Genomic DNA, 21,788 nt, shown 5'->3' with positions numbered 1-21,788 from the left:
CTTAGACAAATAAGATGTGAAATGAAATCTAGGAGGAAGTGGCCTTTGCATGCATAAACATAAGATGCTTCTTCTCTTGGTTTTATCTCTAACCAGGAAACCCTTATAGGAGAATATAATGGATAATTATTAGCATAGAATAGGGTTTAAAGATCTACAGAGGCCTTTTTTATAAAAATTTTTTTAGAACATGTTTCCATCAGGACCAAAAACAAGAGTTCTTTCCATAGTGGCTGGAATCTCCAAATTCTTCCTTCTGGCCAAGGTAGTGACTGCTCACCCAATCATTGTTAGGAGCTTAGAGATCACTGTAAGGGACATATGTGTTCACCCAGACCTGCTACCTGGAGAGGATGAGACGCTGGAGCAGAATCAACTACCAATCACTGAGCTAAGGCCCATAGGGATTTAGTAATTGTTCTTTCACATGCTTTTCAGCTCTACCTAACATTGGAGTTAGCACCAACTCTTTCATAAAAGCCAGTTAGCACTTTGTAAGTTGATGGTCAATATCCCGTAGGGACTGAATAGAAGGAGGATGGCATCATTGTATAAAAAATGTTTGTTAAATTATCTAGCTCAGGGGCCACTGGAAAAAAAAAGCTTGTGGAATAAAATTGGGCATTTGCATAGGGCAGTGTGAAATGCCATCTGTTTAAAATCCTGGCACTTTTCTCCCAAATATCATTGACCTTTTATCCAATCCACTTGATTTCTTGCTGAATAAAAGCATCTACTGTTGAACTACCAGTAAATTTGTATTTCTGTCTTAAAATATTTGTACATCTCATTTTTGCCTTCTTAAAGGAGTTCTTCAGAAAAATGGCAGAAAGACATATGGGGCCACAGTATAGGATCACTGTCATCCTAAACTCCTCATTGCATTTTTGTTCAGTTCTCAGCTGATCAGCTATGTGGCTTTCTAAACTCCAAATAACTATTATTAAGAATACTACCTCTCTATCAAACTACTGAACAAATTAACTGACAGGTCTAAAAATATGCTAATTTGAGTTTTACCTTTTTTTTCTACCAACTTAGACAAAAATATTTTAAGACTGTGAGAAACACCCAAACTAGGAGAATACTCAAGAGTGAAATAATAAGAAATTAAAAGAAAGCCACATGCGATGATTAATCTTTAATCTTCCTCTTGAGCCAAATTAAATCCCAGGTTTGCAGAAGGAGAAATTCAGGTATCTTCTATGTGTCACAAATTCATGGGAGCAAAAGAAACTGAGGTTAGATGGGCCAACCACATAGATGTTGTCCTTTTCCCCACAGGGAAATTCTTTTCCTTTTGTCTCAAAGCTGAGGTGTAAAGTCCATACAGAGGGATCCTTCCTGTTTCTTCTGGGTCTGCATCAGCATCACAGCAAAGCCATAGGCAGAAACTCACTTGAGAGAAGCCTACCCTGCTCCAAGGAGCATGGTTCCCATGCACACACATGTTCGATGGAGGCCATTCAAAACCAGCTGGGATGCCGTCTGGTTTGCATTTGGCTCTCTTCCCAGGCTCTCCCATGGGACTTCTTCGTTGTAGACAATGACAGGGACAAAACAAAAGCACTCAGGGACTTGGTCTCAGTTGCATCTGTTGCTTTGTTCATTTTCCTAATTTAATTCCGCTGGCCACCCTTGACAATGGGCAGCAAGTGGAGGCCTGTCTGAGGCAGCCTTCAGAACTGGCACCCACCTTCAGTGCACTTCTTGAAGGGTTATGAAACTGTCCCACATTTAGCCAAGCAAAAACTTTTCACTTCAACAGCTTGTCCAAGACAAACAAACCAGCCGAAACTGTTTCTAGTATGCAACTAGACAGATTTTTGAAAGGAAAACAGTAGTAAGTAAATACTGTTTCCTATTGACACTAGGGAAGGTAAGCTTATTTTTCAAAAAAAATTTTTGGTTCTCTAGCTCACAAGGGTTGGTTGAGGAAATTTATTTCTCTCAGGAAAAGGTTGACCTGCTCATTGGGAAAGGGCTTAATTTGCGATATACATTATTACACTTTGTGGACCATACACAGATATTTATGAAGCTGGAAAATGCTTTGAAGGGCTCATTCACATTCTCCCATTATCTCTCTGCTCCAATCCTAGCTCCTAGCACTTCAAAGGAAAGCTATGCATAAACCTTTTGAGTAAGAGGGTCACTGAGAGCTAGTAACAATGGCAATAATAATGATCTTGTTTAACATTTGCAGACACTTTACAGTTTATACAATAATCTCACAATACCTCCTGAGATGATTTCATTTACAACAGTCTCATATAGAATTTGAGGTTACATAGGAACAAACGGATAGACACAGGACTAATAATAAAACAGTTTATTCTTTTAAAAAAGAATAACAATTTTATCACTTGAACCCATATAACATTCTAGACACTGTATTACATATGTTAATTGAATACGTTTTCTTATTTATTTCTGCTAGTTCTTTTGGAAGTGGGTACTAGTGTCTTGCCCATTTTACCTTTAAGGAATACAAAGCTTCTACTAAAAGCGATTTCTTGCAGCGAAGATGTGCCTGTTGCTGGAATTTGTACCAGTTCCTTCTGATTCTGGAGCTCACCAGTTAGCTGCTCTGCCATACTGCCTCCCCCAGAGGTCAAACAGTATCTGGTGCCTCAAAGCCCAACTCTCTTTCAGATAACTGTCTTTGATCAAGTCATGAGCTACCCAGGATCTCAGATGGTGTAGATGCTGGTTTAGGGGATGAGTGTCCTTCCAACTACAAGTGTGAGCTGAACCCCATTTGTGTGGTTATTGATAGAGAATAGTAGCACAGTATTCTGTGAGCAAAAGCTAACCCCATGGGCATTATAAACCCTTCTTTTCTCCCTGCCTATCTTTATGAGACTTTTGCCTGAGAGAGAGAATCAAAATGAAGGATAATTAATAGGCTCTTTTAAATTTCAGGAAGGAAGCAGTGATATTTTCAATAGACTATGTTTCCACCTCTACCCTTTCCAAACAAATTGAGCATTGTGTGACGTAAAGTCTAAGAAAAGCCTCACACCCTGCAAGAGTGCTGGGAAAATTCTGTCCAGCATGGAATATTTGTCTGTTATATATTTATTATAAGGTCCTAACTCAGCATTGACCTTCTTCTAAGAAGGGAAAAAAATAGGAAAAACAATAACAACAATAACAAAATGAGGAGTGGATGATTGAAAAGGTGAGCCAGACCTCAGCTCTTCACTTGTTAAGAAGGATGGGCTTGAGCTAGTTTGCTGGCTTGACCTGGAGACACGTGAAATTGTGGAGGACAAGTTAGATGTCTCAAGATCAAGTCTGGTATCTCTTTACTACGGGGAATCACAAGTTCAAATTCAGGAGAGTTAGGTCAGCCTTTCCTCTCTGGGAGCCAAGCAAAATGAGTGTCATGTGACTTACTTAGCACTTGGGAATGTGACTTTTACAACCAGAGGTCAAGGTGCACATTTTGAGAGATTCTGGTTCCTGATGGAGTGGCCGCCTCTTTAACAAAAAGTGAGAAGTATGAAGACTGGATGCAATGTTGGTCAGCCCAGCCTCTTGTTTTTTTCCTGGAAACCACTGCATCACATCTCCTATGTGGTTATGGTGGCAATGGCCATTTTTTTCTAATATGATCCTCTCCTCCAGTCATAGTGGATTGGCCCCCAGGGCAGGTCCCTTCCCCAACCCTCATGACTGAATGTGGTAGCTATATCAAGGCGGGTCCATTCCTTTATTGGCCAGCTTTGGCTCAAGGATTTTCCTTAGACTGTACAGCCATTTGGATGCTTCCACCTAACCTACTCCCTCTCTCTCCTTCACTTGGGATCAGACTTGCATTACCTTCTTCTGATGGCTTGCTTAGGTTTCCCCGATTCTCTCCTATGTCCTTTCACACAAACATTTCCCCCAATAACACCCTTGCTCATTTAACCCAGTCTCATCTCTTTTTTCTTAGAGGACATAGGCTTACACACGTGGCTTGGATCACAGGTCCCACATAGGAGTTGTGTGACCATTGATTGACAATCACTGTTTTCTTACTCAGCCCAAGTTTTCTAATCTGTACAATGGGGATAATTATAGAATTTACTCTACAGGCTTAATGGTGAAACTTAAATAAGGTGGTTTGCTATAGCCCTTAGCACAGGGCATATGCCTAATAAATACCAGCTATTGTTATGGATATTGCCTTATTTTTTCTCTTTTTTGGTAGTTTCTGTTGTTAAAGTACATCCCTTGCGCCCTAATCTGTTTGGCTCAGTGGATAGAGCATCAGCCTGCAGACTCAAGGGTCCCAGGTTTGATTCTGGTCAAGGGCATGTACCTTGGTTGCGGGCACATACCAGTAGGGAGTGTGCAGAAAGCAGCTGATCGATGTTTCTCTCTCATCGATGTTTCTAACTCTCTATCCCTCTCCCTTCTTCTCTGTAAAAAAATCAATAAAATATATTTTAAAAAAAGTACATCCCTTGCTAGGGTGCTGCCCTTTCTCTGGCTGGAGAAAGAGTAGCTACCTACTGGTTATCTATCAACCCCTTGAGTGCTGGGATATCAGGTGCGTAGCTATTTTTTTCTAGGAACTGGTACATCCCTGCGAATCTTCAGGATTTAGGGAACTCATATTTGTCCCATAATTATTCCACAATACCCCAACCTAGCCACTTTCTTACTCTTCAAAGGATACTGGCTAACTCTATTTCAAATATGCCTGCCTATGATGTAAGAAATAACTAACAAAATGGTTTAAAAGCCTGGAAAAAATGAAAAGAAATGTCAAGGGGCATTTTCCCTCACTGGCAAGAGGTATTTCTGTTGCCTTTAATAGTCTTGAAGGATGTTGTAAAATACTTTGGGGTCCAGGCTGCTAGACTGTTGATTTTTATGGGAAGCTTGTTTAGTTAGCTGTTTGTGTTTGTGTTACATTTTTAAATTTTTAAAAAAAGTTGAAGCATACTATCTTTCTCAGAGGGAGTTGACTTTGGAATTGCTGAAAGGTTCAAATGTTGTGTTATTTTAAAAAGAGAAACACCACAATCTAACAACTTCACTGATATGTGCTAAAGATTCAGCACATTTTTACCTAAAAACTGAATTTGATTACTTTTTTCTAATAAGCCTCCAAAATGCCATTATTTTATCTGACGTACAACTTATACTAGAATATTTAAATTAGCGTATACAGCAACTTCTATGACAACGTGTTGGAGAGAGGGGAAGCCCTGAGTTGGTTACCTTTGCTGTCATTTCAATGCAATAACAATGAGCTCACAGGATTAGCAGGAAAGGGTGTTGCCCTCTTCCACTCATGCTGGGTGTGTGTGTGACAAATCTGGGCAGCACATTCATAACTGTGTTTACAGACTGACAGCTGTCAGAAGGGAGGGCAGTTGTGGAGCTGGGTGGAAAAGGTGAAGAGATTAAGCCCAAAACAAATGAAACTCATAGACACAGACAACAACATGGTCATTACCCGGGGGCAAAGGGAGTTGGAGGAGGTAGAATAGGGGATAGAAGGGATAAATAGTAATAGTAATGGAGAGAGATTTGACTTGGGGTGGTGAACATACAATGCGATATACAGATGATGTATTATAGACTTGAACACCTGAAACCTATGTAATTTTATTAACCAATATCACCCCCAAAAATTCAAGAAAAAAAACAAGAACACAGAAAGAATAGTGTGTTCTAAATTTCCCTCCTCACTGAATTGAGAGAAATTTTGGAAGTTTGGAAGGCTCCCCTGAACTCTGAGGATGAACAAAATAGCACTCTGACAAGTGGAAGTGATTTGCATCTGTTTGAGGTTGATGGGAGCCTTCAGCATAGAAAAGTAAACACACCTGCTGCCAGCCAGTGCTTTTCCAAGACAGAAAATGGTGCAAGAACAATCTGGCGTATGAACAATCCATGTGTATTTCTGATTTTACAGGTCAATAAATATTGTCACTGATTTTCAAAGGAATCAGTAGCTGGTGAGCATACAAGCTGAGGAATTCTGTAGTGAATATTCAAAACTTCATAAAGAACATCCTGCTTCATCTAAAAACAATTTCCACCAAAGCCTTCCACTTGAACTTCAGACTATTAACTTTGCCCTTAGATTAGAAGTCAACTCCCATAGACACAGACAACAGCATGGCGATTACCGGAGGGAAAGGGGGATAAGGGAGGTAGAAGAGGGTAAAGGAGAAATAAATGGTGATGGAAGAAAATTGACTTGGGTGGTGAACACACAACACAACATACAGATGATGTATTATAGAATTGTACCCCTGAAACCCATATAATCTTATTAACCAATGTCACCCCACTAAATTCAATGAAAATTAAAAAGGAAGTCAGCTCCCTATTATCTATTAAATATTGCAAAAAGTCCTATTCCCTTCTTATAGACAAGTAAAGAGAATAAATCTCATCTATCTCATGTATGCTAATGAACCTGAGAAACTGAAAAATGTATTACTTAGGAAAACACTGTTTCCTGTTGGTTGGTGGGAGGGAGGTGGTCAGGAGATTGGGGGAGAGAAGGGGAAAGGCTCTCCGGAGCTCATTTCTCTGCCCCCCTCTCCACCCTTACATCCTAACAGCACTCACTTTAGAAGCTGTATGAGGTTTTGTTTGTTTTCAAGAGATGTTTGAGAGAAGATCAAATACTTGTGAAAGGCACTGAATCGGCAACCCTAGAAACTGAAATGTCCCGGAAGCGGTGTGAGCCCGAAAATATCCCACATTTCTATTTATTTTGGCAATTTGACTTAAAACTAGTAAGAGTTGGAGTTCATGCTACAATTAAATTTTCCTCAGTCACCATGAAATGAAAACACATATTGCATTTGATTTTAACTGGTTGAGAAAAATGGTGGTTTTCTGAAAGTTCATTCTATGACCTAAAAATAAAAGTTAAGCGATTCTCACATGGGATGGCCGGGATTCTTTTTAAGTTGTAATTATTTGTAGAACTGGGTTCTTTGGTTGGAAGGGGTCTTAGGTCACTCAGTTCTCTTTTCCCACCATGTGCTTGAAACCAACTACCATGTCACTGAAGAGTGTTGGCAGCTTAAGCTTGAAGTCTGGGGAATATGAGACCTACTTCCACTTGAGGAGATCTATTTCTTTTTCAGATGGCCCTATTTTTTAGAATGAAGTAAAATAATATTAACAAAAACTTTAATAGTGCTTACTACGTACCAGGCACCAACTTGTTCACTATCATATATATTTGTACACACACACACACACACACACACACACACACACACACACACACTCTCAAATCCTCACAACTGTAGATTCAATTAGATAAATTCAACTAGATAAATTCAATCAAATAGATTCCGACTGACAGATAAGGAAACTGAAGCACAAATAAGTTACATCATTTGCCCAAGGTCATACCACTAGTAAGCTAATCAGCATTTGAAGTTAGGCAGTCTGATTCCACATTCTCTACTCTTAACCCACTATGTTTTACTGCTTCTACAATCTTTATAATTCTCCTTCATGCCTAGTACAGAGGTTTGCACATTGTAGGTGCTCAATAAAAAATTTTTTTCAGCAATTTTATTTTAGGATCCTGAATCTGTACATACCCCATACGTTTTACACATAATCATCAATTTTCCCTAAGAGAAGCAGTTGAAATAGTAGAATTTTAAATGATGGCTACTACTCTGCCTACTTCAGGAAAGTATTGAGGGGACTAATAGTTACATAACATTTGCTATAAAGTACATTTGATTTTAAAGGTGGCAGATGCCACCTTTGGCAATTGTACTTTTGGCAATAGGGCCTTGAATGATTTCAGTTGAGGCTAGAGAAGGAAATTGTAAACCTGCAACACTTATGTAAGCACAACTCCTTTGTTCTTTCTTTACTCTGAACTTGCCTCACCCCCTGTGCAAGAATGAGAGGAAGCCTGTCATCTCAGCAGTGCTATGTATTTTTATAGCTGCCTTTCTACCTCTATTCATCTACCTAGAACACCCATTTTTCTGTTCATCCATCCATCCATCCAATCCACCCATCATTCATTCATCCATCCATCCATCTATTTACCCAACATTATATACCATGTATCGCTAGGTGCTTAGCATTGATTCCAGAAAGGGGGAGATGGAAAGACAATAGTAGATTCTTCCTATTTACTTAGTTCATATTATTCTGAAGTCACATCTAGCCATTCAAGATAATTGCTTTAGAGTTGATAAAAACCCATTACAAAAAGAAGTGGGTTTTAATCCACAATCTAGGATTTAAACATTCTTTAGCTAGAAAGTTCTATTGCTTTTTTTTTTCTTTTGATGTCCTTGTCTTCTTTTTGGATGAAGTTCATCATTGGGTGTACTTATACTTTATCCAAAGTCTTGATTTATAGTTGACATTTATTCACTCATCAATGAAAGAAGGAACAGACAATTCTTTAAGGAACCTTTTCATAGGACATTAACTGTTAATTCTTCTGCTCAACTGTGGTCCCTTGAAGAGCCATCTGTGTTTGCTGGCTACTCTCAGATGGTAGTCACAGTAGGCCTGTGTCTGAGGCTGGTCCTAGAGCATGATGTCTTAGCAAGAGTACTCAGCATCTCCTGGATAAGGTGGCTGGCCATATGGGTTTCAGGTACTAGCTGGCTTTCATCGATCTAATAACCCAGGATCCACTTTGCAACCACCACAGCAGTGGCTTGGCTTCCATCTGTGGCTTTGCTATGCTTCTGATTGGACCGTTTTCTCCTAGATTGAGCCTTGGGCATATTCATATATTATATAGGCTGGATTTTCAGTGAACCATGAAGGAAGAATGGCCCTGAAGTAGAAGGCATGGAAGGACCAGGCAGAAAGGAGGTTTCTTTATACCATGACATCATCAAAGTAGGCTACTTGATGAAATGCTTTGCTTCTTGGTTCTTGGTTTAGTCATCTTCTTTTCCCAAGGGTCATCATTTGCTTGGCTGTACACTTATCTCTCTCAACTCTTATAATCAACAATTTGGATGATCTTGAGACTTTTTGCTTTATTATCTGTGAAGACCCTAACCCTACTGTTTAAAGCTAGGAAGGTGGAGGAGAAGATCTCTAAGACCTACATTCTGTGATTCTATAGAGCTTTTCTTTTCCCTCAGGGAAATCCATCAACCCTGCTCTCATTTACTCCATTCCTTCTGGTGGGAATATATTAAATTAGTAGGAGACTTCATGGGGCCACTTCTACCCCATCTTTTTCTTTTGGAATTCTTATTAGTCCATATTGATTATGTGCTATTCTCTGCTGGCCAGAAGGAGGGCATCTTAGAACCCAAGCACATCTTTACCCATTTCTGGATCTCAGTATTCTTATCTTTAAAATGAAGTGATTGAACCAAATGATTTCTGAGGCCTTTTACAGCTCATACTATGGTCCTAGAATTTCCATGGACCTGAAATGCCCAAGATTTCAGATCTAAAAATCTAGGAGTCTATGTGTGTGTTTGGGAGAGAAAGTAAGAGAGAAACAGCAACAGAGAGTATTCTAGGAATCAGAAGACAGTAGTCATATATCAGAAGTCTCCTGTTATGGGCTGGATTGTGTTACTTACCCCAGAATTTACATGTTGAAATCCCAACCTCCAGTACCTCAAAATATGACTGTATTTGGAGATGGGGAGTCAACATACAGGTAATTAAATTAAAATGAGGTCATTATAGTGGGTCCTATTCCAATATGACCACTGTTCTATAAGAGGGATAAATTTGGGCACAAAGATATGCATAGAAGGAAGATGATGTGAAGACACAGGGAGAAGAAGGGCAATTACAAGCCATGGAGAAAGGCCTGGAACAGATTCTTCTCTAATATTTCTCAAAGGGAACCAACCCAGCCAACATCTTGATCTTAGACTTCCAGGCTCCAGAAGTATATGAAAATAACTTTCTGCTGTTTAAGCTACCTAGTCTGTGGTATTTGTTATGGCACCCCTAGCAAACTAATACATCTTTTATGTCTGATTCCAAAGTGGAAAAAATAAAAGGTTCAATGACCTTCTCTCATAGGTTACCTCACAGGCCTCACAGGCCTTTAGGCAAATACTGGATGCCCTGTGGCCCAAACCAAGACATGCAGCCTCCAAGTTCACTGCAGGAAAGGAAATCTGGGAATTTCTATGACACAATTCAGTCTTGTGGAGAATTTGGGGCTAATATTTAACTCTGCACATATATTGACATGAGTAATTCTTCTATTATAGATTCACACGAAATTTTTAAATGCATACAAAAGCCTTGATTTTTGTAATCTTAATTTTTTTATTTAATTGTTTTTTGGGAGCAGGAAATTTGACTCTTTTATAATATTTGTTCTTTTTTAATTCTTGCCACTGCCTTTCTTTGGGCTTTCTTGGGGATTACGTGCTTCATTTCCATTTTCTCCATGTTTAATAGCCACATTCTATAACAGACTCCTTCAATCCTTCCATCACGGGTATTAGCTAGCTCCACTAGGCTACTGTTCTTCATTTCCTCTAGCATTGCCCACTTTTCTGTATCGCTGTCTGCTTCTCTCTCATCGTCTTTGCCCCTCTCTGCTCTTCTCCTCCATTTTCCTTTTTGCTTCTGTGTTCAGTTTCTAGCTCCAGTCTCCCTCCTCTGCTCTTTCTTCTTTCCTTTCATCTGCTGACTTGCTTCCGTCCCCTCCTTCTGTTTCCCTCCTGGGTGTTTCTTTGGCCCACCTTTCCTTCTCCTCTGAGACTTCTTTTTCTTGTTGGTAGTTGGGGGCTGATACTGTAAACATCACAAAAATAATGGCATTGAGAACAGGTGGTCCCCTTGGTGTCCCGGAAGACAGCCTTAGAGTTAGCCCAGAATGCCTGGGCTCCATGGGATGCGGGAGACAGCACTGGTGTTGGACAGGTGTGTACACCTCAGTCACCAGACCCAACATTCCAGAACTTTGGGGCTCATCTTGGACCCCCACCCTCTAACCAACTAGAAATTGAGAGGCACTGGGTCACCTGGGAAGAACGAGAATTAACCTGCTTTCACCATCCCCAGCACAACTTTCCAGTCTCATTCACCTAAAAGTAACTTCTGTGGTGCTTGCTCCCTGACCATTGGCTGCTGTGTTCTCTGGACACCAGGTTGTGCCCCGTCTCTTTCTACCCCTCAAGGTATCTCCCTGGAGTCACATCTTTGCTCAACCCTCATGGTCCTCCTCCAGTCTCGGCTGCAGTTTACGACCAGGAAGCGGCAAAGGTGTCATTGTAAACATCTTGATTTCTCATCTTGGGCATTCTGCACTATGCTAGTCTTGGCTCCAAAGATTAAAACCACAGGTGGTATTTTTTTGTTTTGTTTGATTTTTCCTTTTGTCAACAGAATCCCCACGGAAACACTTTCCTTACTCAACCTTCCTCTCTTCCTTCTTCATACTTCACCTTCTCTTTAGTTCTCATTCTTTCTACCTCATGACTAAAATGTTAATCACTTATATTCACTTGTTTACTCATTCACTCATTCATTCATTCAACAAAAGTTTATCAGGTGACAAACATGCATCAGATGATTTACATGCTCTTGATGGCAGAGATAGTACCTCTAAGGTTTGTTTAAAATCTAGCTTTTAAAAAAGACACCTGCAAATTTTGGCCATTAGAAATTTCTAGGTATTCTTTGAGCCAAACAGAAATTTCTATTTTTAATGTTTTTCTTTAACTATGTTTGCCATTGGATGTGAATTTCAAATAGTTCCCATTTTAGAGTTGTGTTTTTTTACACCTTTGCAGAATACCAGGACCTGAAAGTTTCCAGGTTTTGTTCTTAATTACAATTATGACAGATGTTAACACTTGCCCAACAGCTGTGTTGTGCAGACACATGGAAAGCACTGTATGTGCAGTAAGTTAATTCTCAGAGCGACCTGATGAGGTAGCTATTACCATTCTTCACCACCTGCTGGTTATCTGATTGTTCAGAGCAGTGCAAAAGAGAATTTGCAATGTGGAGTGACCAAAGGGATGGACATCTAGGGTGAGAATGGAGCTATTTTGACCTGTAAGACAGGAGACTATGGGGACTAAATTACTGTTTGGTCCACCCACACATATAAGACACAGATCTCTTGAGGATGGCGGGGTCCCACTCCAGCTGGCTTACCTTCTGAGCCTTGGGGACGTCAGTGTGGCGCTGGGCACGGACGGAGCGGGCTGACTTGGCAGGCTTGAGTGGGGCGCAGTACATCTCCAGTCTCCTCAGATCACAGCTTCGGAAGCAGCACTCGTCCACAATGCCTGTCTGAATTGCCCTCCGACTGTTGGAGCCATACCCTGTGGGCTTGTCTGTACAAATGAAATGCAGAGTGGCCTGGCTTTAGAGTGGAATATTCCAAATTCATGGTTCCACCTAGACTCTGAAGACTCTCCTCTCCCCATGCCTAGTCATCCCACACATGTGTATGTGAACCTCTCTTTGAAGCTTCTCCAACAATTCCTGTTCCTATAGATCCTTCTGGATTCTAGTACGTCTCCAGGAACCTGTATCACACTCGTTTACACTCATTCACAACATACTTTGTGTTAGTTCTCCTGATGTTCTCAGCAGCCTTCAGCCAAAAAACGGTATGGCCCAATCCTACCCTTTCTTTATAAATTGGTTTGAGAGGCTGCTAGGGATATTAATAAAAGAGGACCATGCATTCAGTTTCCTTTACCTTTTTAGAAAATTTGCATCGTTTTTATATGCAGGATGGCTCAAATATTTGCTCTTTTGCTTAGTTGCTTCCACTGTATGAACATCAGTGAGATTTTAAATCTAGGAAAGACTCCTACTTTCCTGGTATGGAGGCTGAAACTCGGGGTTGGGAAGGACTTGCTATAGGTCATTCTGCAGTAAATGGTAGAACCAAGAGTTTAACCCAGATCTTCTCTCTGCCAAGCCCAAGCGCCTCACAGAGCCTGGAAGACCTGTTGCACAACTCTGGACAAGTCATTGAAGCTTCCTGAGCCTCAGTTTACTCATTTGTAAAGTGGGATTAATGATATCTTTCTTGTGAGGGTTGTTTGAGGATTACATGAGATAATATATGGAAAGTACTTAGAGTATCACTAGACACATAGTAGGTCCTAAATAAATATTGGGTTGCTTTCTCTGAGCACCCCTTCCCAGGAACTTACATGGTTTGTGAAGAAGCAGTGTTACTGTTGACTGCATCCAGAAACCTTGGAACTTGGAACTGATGACAATACCGATGTGATAGGGCTCTCTCTCCTATCACCCCAGAGAGACCAGAACAATCAATTCTGTCTTCTTATAGAACAACTATTAGACCGAGACAGAATGAACTAAACGTCCACCTTTCCTGTGACCTGGATTGCCCATAGGGAACACGATGAGTCAAATTTCTCTTGATATTTGCAAATCAATTAGACCTCTTTACTTGGCAAGTAGGTTTTAGTCTGGTTTCATTTTGTTTTGATTTGAATACACTTTTCCTGGCTCTAGAATGAAAAGAAAGGGCAAAACAAGCTTACATGGACCTTAAAATGTACCTGGATCCTTTGTAAGCTTTTTGTCATAGCAGAACTCTTGTTAAAACGAATCTTGCTTATATACCAATATATAAAACAGACAGAAGTAAAAGTGCCCTGATTCAGGCAAGGGCAGGGGGACCCTGTCTCAGCTTTCTCTCCTGTCCCTTAACTCCCTTGGGAAGTAGGAGGAGGAGGGGGAAAGGAGGGCTGGTTTTCTCCACTGACATTCAGATTTCATGGTGGAAAATGTGTAAACCATTGATCTAGAAGAATCCAATTAATCAGTCTGACATATATTCGATCTTAACTCCTGACACAGGAGACAGCACGATATTTTACATTTAAAAAGTCTGCATTTGCATAATAATGACACTGCTCTTTAGGATGGAGTTTTGAAAGTCAAAATCCACAATGTATATTTGGAACTCCCAGGGTAATAGCCCACCACCAGCTTAGTCTGGCAGCCTTGTGGCCCAAAGGGCCAACTGTTGGCGGCATCCTCTGAGAACACAAATTGTTTTTCTGGTGTTTAGCACAGGAGCCCATTCATGCTTCTTCACAGAAGGCAGGTGTATTACCATTCTTAGGGCAGCAGAGGGTAGTAGCTCAGTGAGGGTTCAGTTTGTGGTCTCTCTGGGTGGATTTGCTGCTTTAGCTGGAGGCAAACCCTATGGGCTCCTTGTGATTGAGGGGTTTGGGGGAACCAGGCAGCTGGCCCCCACTGGTGCCTCAGCAGGGTTTCCACTTGCCATGGAAGATCAGCTGGTGTAGAAGACTCAGACTATAAAATAGCTGTGCTCTTTTAGTCCACAGATCAAGAATTTAGGGAAAGAGAAATTTAGGACTCTTTAAAAAATGTTTTGTAAAGAAAGTACCTTATGTCCATATTTTTAAAAATGTTGAAATAGTGGTATAAAGACTTGGATTTGGCTATAAATGCAGCTATCAGTTATCCTACCACAATCCTAGAAAGATGTTTTTCTTTGTCTATTCATAGTGTCTACAATGGACTGATTGTACTTCATTGGGCGATATATGAATATAACAGTAGTTATCTATTGCCTTTTAAAGTTTAATTAGTCCTTTGAAGTGTCCTATAGGCTTGGTTTCTGGTTCTATATCAAGATATTTAATAAAAATAATTTCGTGCCAACTGAGAGGCCACAGTTGAGGGTCCAAGTTTTGCCCTTTATCTTCAAATGCCTCACGTTACTTCTTTTTCCAGAAGCAAAATAAAGATACTTATTGCTATGGGCTAACACTAGAAAATACAGTGTAGTTTACTAGAAAGGCAGGAACATAATTTGCTCCAGTATCAAGTTTGGAAAAAAAAAGGGATTTTTAATGACCTCTAAATTGCAGCTCTGGTCATTGTGACTAATTTTTAAATGTGATAGAGTGAATTGTTATATTCTTTCCTTTAAAAACTTCCCATTAGGCACTATGCAATTCTGCTCCCGTGGGTGGAATCAGACCTTGGTAGGTGAACGGGAAACAAATATTGGCTTACTATAAGAGAAAATTTTTCTAACAATTTGGGCTCAAAAGTTTTAAAAATGGGACAAACTTCTTTTAAAAGTAATGAATTTCCCATTGTTGGAAGTAGTCAAGTAAAGGTGGTATGAACACCTGTGAGAGATGCAAGGATAATATTCCTGTTTTGAACACAGTACATGGTGATATGGTTCTTTCTATTCCAAAGAATCTGTAACAAGTAAAGAAATGCAGAAGAAAACCCATCCGGGCCAAATGTTCAATATGTTTGGAAGCCATTTATGTTGTCTTCAGGAAAGAGGTTAGAATACTTTCTAACTCAGAAGATGAAAATTTATTTTCTATTCATCATTTGAGCTTCCCCAAGATGCTCAAAACATTTTTCTTTACTTCAAGGGTGGGGAAGGTCTAGCCTGGGGGCCATATGAGGCCCTCAAAATCATTTGGTGTAGCCCTGCCATGGCATTAGGGGTGAGTAAATTTAATGTTTGACCAAATATAGTAGGCTCATTTTTAAGTTGATAACTTTGTAAGGCCTGCATATGATGTTATAAATATCATCATATATTTCTGCCCTTGGCAGAAAAAAAGGTTCCCCACTCCTGCAATTGATGCTAAAACAAAAGACAGGTGACTGGGATAGTTCCTTTTGCAGCTAGGTACAGTCTCAGAGTTCTGTCCTACTGGCATCATGAAGTATCTCTACACTCACTTGGTCATTAGAGTGAACAGGCATTTATAAAAGTTGGCCATTTAATGTAGGCCTTGACTTGTCTTATTGCGTGTGTAGTCACAGTGCACTACTGTATCTTGAAAGTTGGCCAACAGACAGAATTCCAATGGTTAAACAGATGGCTTCTATAATAATAGCATTTCCCTTTAAATAATGCATGATCAGTGGAGTAATTCAATAATCTACAGGGCAAACTTGCTAGTTACAAGGATTTTGGGCAGAATTGTGGCATCATCAAAACCACACCAATTAGCTGAGTCTCACATTTTGTCTGGGTTGCAAGCTCCTCACTTCCCTCCATCCCTGAAAGAGAAGGTGTAATGCTGAGAGTTCCCAGGGGTCATCACTTCTTGAGCAGAGAGCTCTAGTCATTAATCACTGGTAAAAATGGTGCTACCTCTACTGGTTCTACATGTGGTTGCATTTCTTCCAGGTTTCTGGGAAGGCAGTTGGAAACTTCCCCACTTGTTTATTGAGAACGCTTCAATTATTTTAATTTTGCCACTAATTGAAGAATCAGTACTTAAATAATGGAAATGGAAACATTTTCCAAATAGGGAAATATGCAGTTCTGAAGACATGTACTTAATCTTTGGGTTCTGAGGAATAAAACTATTCTCTAGAAATTGCTAACAAAAGGAGTTTCTAAATTTGATCATATTTTGAAAGCAGGAAAAAAGAAGTAAGATAATTCAGGTTGGATTTCAAGGGCTATTTCTAGAAAATTCACAGTTATGTTTCTTACAGAAAACACAATGGGATTTTTATAAAAAACTAATTTGCATTTAACTTTGATTAACGAAGTCTTGATTACATGACCAAATATTACTGTTAAAATCTTTAGAAGGCAGAAAGTTAGGTGTCCTGCACCAACTATTTATCCATAACTTCCAGACATGATGATAACTTGGAATAACTGTGTATTGTTAGTTTCTTAGCTCAGCATTGCTCCATGGACTACCTTATCTAATAAAAATGTGCTCAGTAGACATAATTTTGCATGGGATAGTAGTAGGAAAGTTGGGTAAAATGTGAGTAATTTTAAAATTGTCTCCATCTTAGCATTTCAACTGCTATTTTCATTTCTGGTAAAATAAGACTCACTTCTCAATATTTCTTACACATTTTGTGGCTTTCTATGGAAAACAGGACTCCTTTCATGAATTCCTAATAGAAAGAAAATTGTGATATGACTATTATCCAGATCCAAAATGTAATACTACCTTCAATGGTTATTATTTTCTGAATAAGTAGGATTTACATTTTACTTAAAGCCCTTTGATAATTCAATACATTACCTTTTAAAAATTTTATGGAAATCACACTTGAGTTAAAACATGTGCTTAGTAAGGATAAGAAAAGAAGCTTTTGCTACTATAACTAGCAGCATCATTATGCACTTAGATTAACACGGGTATGTATACACACATATTCAAACATATATCAGGAATCAAGTGACTTACCATTAGTATTGGAGCTGTTGCCAAACACTGTGAAATCAAAATTGTTTTTGGAGAAGTTTTTCTAAAATATATGTTTAATGCCTGCCTTATAAGGTGCTAGAGAACTCTGTATATTTCTGCTTTTCTGCAGAAAGATTTTTCCAAGTAAGACTGACCTTTGGCATCTGTAAAAGTGAGCACAGAAAATGTTCTCTCTTCTATGAACTGCATGTCATAAGCTTTTCTCGAAAACCTATCAAATGTAGGCATCGATTTCACTTTGGCCCTTGTTAATTTTTAATTGCCAGTGTTTGCTGGTCCCACTACTTCTCAATTGGACAAGGACATCTTTTCTAGGAATCACGACCCTGTTCAATCTGCCACCACCCCCAGCAGCTGTTTCGCAGCTACTAAATCCTCATAACCCAAAAGACCAAAGTCTTCCTGTTGCCCAATCAATCAATGTTTGTATATCTTTGGGTCTAAAAGGAATGAAGCAGAGCTCCAGGACATTGCACCTGTCTTCAAATCCTCCTTTCTTTTGGAAGCTTCAACTCCAAGGGCAGGTGTGAAAATAGTGCTATTCAGTCTGCCTCGGTCTCCAAGGCCAGGTGCTTCAGCACAAGGCCTAGGAACAATAGAACTGGAGATTCAGAGGAGAAACATAACTGTTTTAGGACTCTTTGGAGAAATGGGCCGACAGAGTGGGAAGCAACATTATATATTACTTTAGCCTGATATAAAGCCCTGGGGGATGATTGTCTTGCCAGGACAGCACAATTTACTAGCTTAGGTCTGTTTCCAGGGCTTAGAGGAGGTAGACATAGCCAATAAAAAAAATTACACTTTGGCAAGAGAAATACTTTGCTGGGCAGAAATATTTTCCTAAGGGAATAGTTTGGTTGATCAACATCTAAGGTAAAAGATAATCAAGTGTCAAGAGATCATTGTTATGTTCGAATTGTTTCAATTGGGTCTGGTCTATAAGATAGCTACCACTTTCTGGTTATATGTTTTCAATTATTTAGAACATATTATAAGATTTGAGTATGACCTCCCTGTGACATATGTCATACCAGTGCAGGAGGCAATATGTGGAGTGACTAAAAGCACAGGTTTGGGAGTCAGACAGACTTGGATTCTGCCACATGTTCACTGTTCACCTTGGACAAGGCACCAAATCTTCTAAGACACAGGTCCTTTTATGTAAAATAGACATAATAAGAGTAACTCCCAGAACTACTGTGAAGATTATATGAGAATGTGTGTGAATTATTTTTCACAATGCCTGGTATATAGTAACTCTAAATAAATGTAGCTATTATTATTATTACGGAGTTGAGTTGGCTAATACAGCTATCTGGGCAGGTATCCTCTTTCTCTCTTTCTCCAAAAAATGCACCCTTTCCAAAATTTGGTTGAAAAAGATGGCCTTTCTAGGTAGAGGAGTTCTGTTCTCCATGAAAATGAATGAATAACTTCTTTTGAAAGGATATCCAAGCTTTATGTTATTTATAGGGGTGGGAAAAAGTGGGTTTGCAGTTGTAATACAAATAAATAATAGAATAATCAATAATTAATAATGCAAGAATGAATGATCTCTGTGTTTCATGTACTCACAACTGGAAAAGTTTTGCCCACCCCCTATAGGCTGCCCTGAATAGATTAATCTGAAATAGACACTTTATTGGAATGGATCCTCCAATCAAGGCAAACAAAGCAAAGTTGCATGGGCTTCTCTTGACCTATTGTTACCTTTTATTTCTTCCAAATAATCCACTGTCCAAAATAATTGAGTTTCCAGGATTAGCATCCATTTGTTTATTTAAAAAATGCTATGACCCATGGGATGAACAAAATACATGGTCAGAGGGATTTCCCAATCACTTTCAACCACCTTATGTCTTTCTCTTCCCTCTCTCCATTTCATGCCACACCTCTTTCTTTTCTTTCCTTCATCTGTATCTTCCAGTCACCTGCTATTGGTGGCCATTGACCATTCTTTTTATTCACAGATAAACTCTTGGGTGACTAGGCAGCTCATGGTAGCCTAGGAATTAGAGTTTAGTTTCCTCCCTGGAATGACTAAGAACTAAGGTTCTGTCTCCTGCCAACCATGCTTTGGGGATAAGCAGCTCCCAAGTATCCAATGTCACCAGGCCTTCGTAATCACTACTCCATCTTGGACCCATGCCAGAATGGGTTGAAAACAGATCATACGAGGAATAATAAGAAAGGATGTTGAGGAATCACATACGTGGACCTTGGTTATCTCATTTTTTTTTTCCTTCAGACTGTGACGGAAATTGTAAGATGAGTCTGGCTCCAACCTGGACATTGTAGCCAAGCCACCAGCATTATCTGCTCTACTTACACTGTTATTGTTAGTTTACTCTTTCAGATGTGGGAAGAGATGCCTTGTAGGCAAAACAGAAGGCCCTCATGAATAGAGGGGAACACCCCTCTTTCTGATACCACAGAAAGATGAATCAGCCAAAGGGGTATTAAACCACATTCTATTTATTTTTAGTTTCACTCTAAAGTCTATCATTTCTCTTTTCTTTGCAACTTGGCACCTGCCCTGTGTTCTCTGGGGCCCTGTTCCCTGTCAGTCTCCTCACTCTGGCCTTTGTGTTTTGCTTAGGGTGCATGTGGAGATTTTCCCAGGGGTGGGTGTGACACGGTCAGGATGGCAGGTTACAGGGTAACATCTGCCAGGGAAATCTGGTGTGTCTGAAGGGAGAGATACATGAGGTGGAGGCCCCTAAGGAGAGGCATCCGGGTCTGTGTCGGAGGGCGGTGGAGTAAGCTGTCGGAAGGCAGCTTGCACAGTGGCAGAAACAGTCCTTGGCACTACTGCAGAGCAGAACAGCCCGAGTCAGCGACACTTTGAGAGAAGGCAGAGGGAGGGAAGAGAGGGTGGGTAAGGCATTGCATGATATAAATAACTGCATGCGGTGCACTTCAGTGCCAACTGGGTTGTGTGTGATGTCCCTTTTATGCCAGTGTGTTGGCATGCGGAGTATTTCTAGAGCACCAAGCACAGAGCAATATGCAGAGAGAGAATGAAAAGAAGGCAGTATGGTATATTGATAGCAACAATGGATTCTCGCCCCAGATCCTTCATGTGAACTCACAAGTCATCCAAACTCTCTGAGATGCAGTCTTCTCACATAGACAACCAAAGTACTAGAACTAGATAATAAGATCAAGCACTTCTTCCAACAATCCGACTCCAAGTATTATCTAGATGGTTATGCTACCCACTTTTAATATATATATATATATATATATATATATATATATATATATATATATATACAGTATATATATTTTATTGATTTTAGAGAGAGAGGAAGTGAGAGGGATAGAGAGATAGAAACATCGATGAGAGAGACATGTCAATTGGCTGCCTCCTACATGCCCTCCACCAGGGTTTGAGCCCGAAACCTGGGCATGTGCCCTAACCAAGAATTGAACCTGGGACCTCTTGGTTCATGGGTTGGTGCTCAACCACTGAGCAACACCAGCTGGGCTATGCTACCCACTTTTTAATCAATAAGGTATATACGATATCTCAGTGTTTCTCCCTAAAATGAGGGTGATACATAGAGAACAGAGGTTCCATGAGAGAACCAGGAGTTTCCTCTTTGTTGGCTTTAATTTTAGATAAAAACAAGATTCATGGGCTGAATTTGAAGAAATCTAGGATCAAATTTGAATTTGGTGGGGGGAAAATGTCCAATATGGGAGGTGAGCTGGAGTAAGGGGAAGGGATAAGACCATCTATGGGGATTACACAAACCTGCTCAAGACAGGATACACGTGCAATTAGGAGGAGGATAAGAAGGATGAAATTCATTGGCGGAAGCTCTTAAAACAGTAGAAAGAATCAAACTATATTTTGAAAATCAGGGTCCTAAAGGCTTTGAGGAATAAGGAAAAGCGTTGGCCCTCACTTGCATGGGTGTTTGGAAACGAGAATGAGTGTGAGAAGACTCTTTCTGGAAATCCCTGGATCTGGCCTTTGACCATCACACTTCCCAAAGCTGCACCTTCAAAGATGAGTAAGTGACAAGCTCTAGGAGGGGCATTAATATTGTTGACCAGAATGTTGAACTTCCTAGTGCTCAGTGAGGCCAACATTTTATTTCACTGCTTTCCTTGGTGCCTGTCAATGGTATATGAATCTTCTGTACGGCATTCAGTTCCTTCCAGGGGGACAGATGGATATTTTCCCTTGAAAAGTCCAGCTATGACTACATGTTATCTCATCTCCAATGAAGTGAATGGGCTTCCAGGCAGGTCATCATCTCTGCCATCGGTACCCAACTCCTGCCCAGAGGACAAAATTAGAAGATGACCCTTATAAAGATGGCTTTTCAAATGCTAACCCCCCCATTTTTTATAAAATAAACTAATGGTAAGGTTATCAAACTTTTAAAATCTGTACAAGGAGTTCTCAAGCAAGTTTTAGTATTATTCATCAAAATATCAAGCAAGTATGCAGACTAAGGCTGAATGGTTTATTTAGAAAGAGACTATATTATTTCAGGATATAACTTTTTCCTTAATATTTTATTGCTCAAACATGACCAAGAGACTTTAAGTGCTTTGGACATGAGAGGAAAC

The 21,788-nt window shown here is 39.9% G+C and overlaps 1 protein-coding gene across 6 annotated transcripts in view; it reads right to left on the bottom strand.

The window, feature by feature from the left end:
- The window catches only part of IGF1 (insulin like growth factor 1), a 71,263-nt gene that overhangs the window by 7,362 nt on the left and 42,113 nt on the right, over positions 1 to 21,788 (bottom strand). For 2 of the 6 annotated variants that reach the window (XM_059681824.1, XM_059681827.1), the window contains exons 3-4: positions 12,115 to 12,296; positions 10,692 to 10,743 (exon numbers count right to left, since the gene is read on the bottom strand). In XM_059681824.1, coding sequence (XP_059537807.1) covers positions 10,692 to 10,743; positions 12,115 to 12,296 — 234 coding nt within the window. Of the gene's footprint in view, positions 1 to 4,042; positions 10,744 to 12,114; positions 12,297 to 21,788 lie in introns of those variants that run through there. The other 4 variants (XM_059681825.1, XM_059681826.1, XM_059681823.1 and 1 more) reach the window with 3 other exon arrangements.

Source organism: Myotis daubentonii, chromosome 2 (assembly GCF_963259705.1).
Source record: "Myotis daubentonii chromosome 2, mMyoDau2.1, whole genome shotgun sequence".
NCBI classification, from domain to species: domain Eukaryota; kingdom Metazoa; phylum Chordata; class Mammalia; order Chiroptera; family Vespertilionidae; genus Myotis; species Myotis daubentonii.
This window is presented reverse-complemented; position numbering and strand designations above follow the sequence as displayed.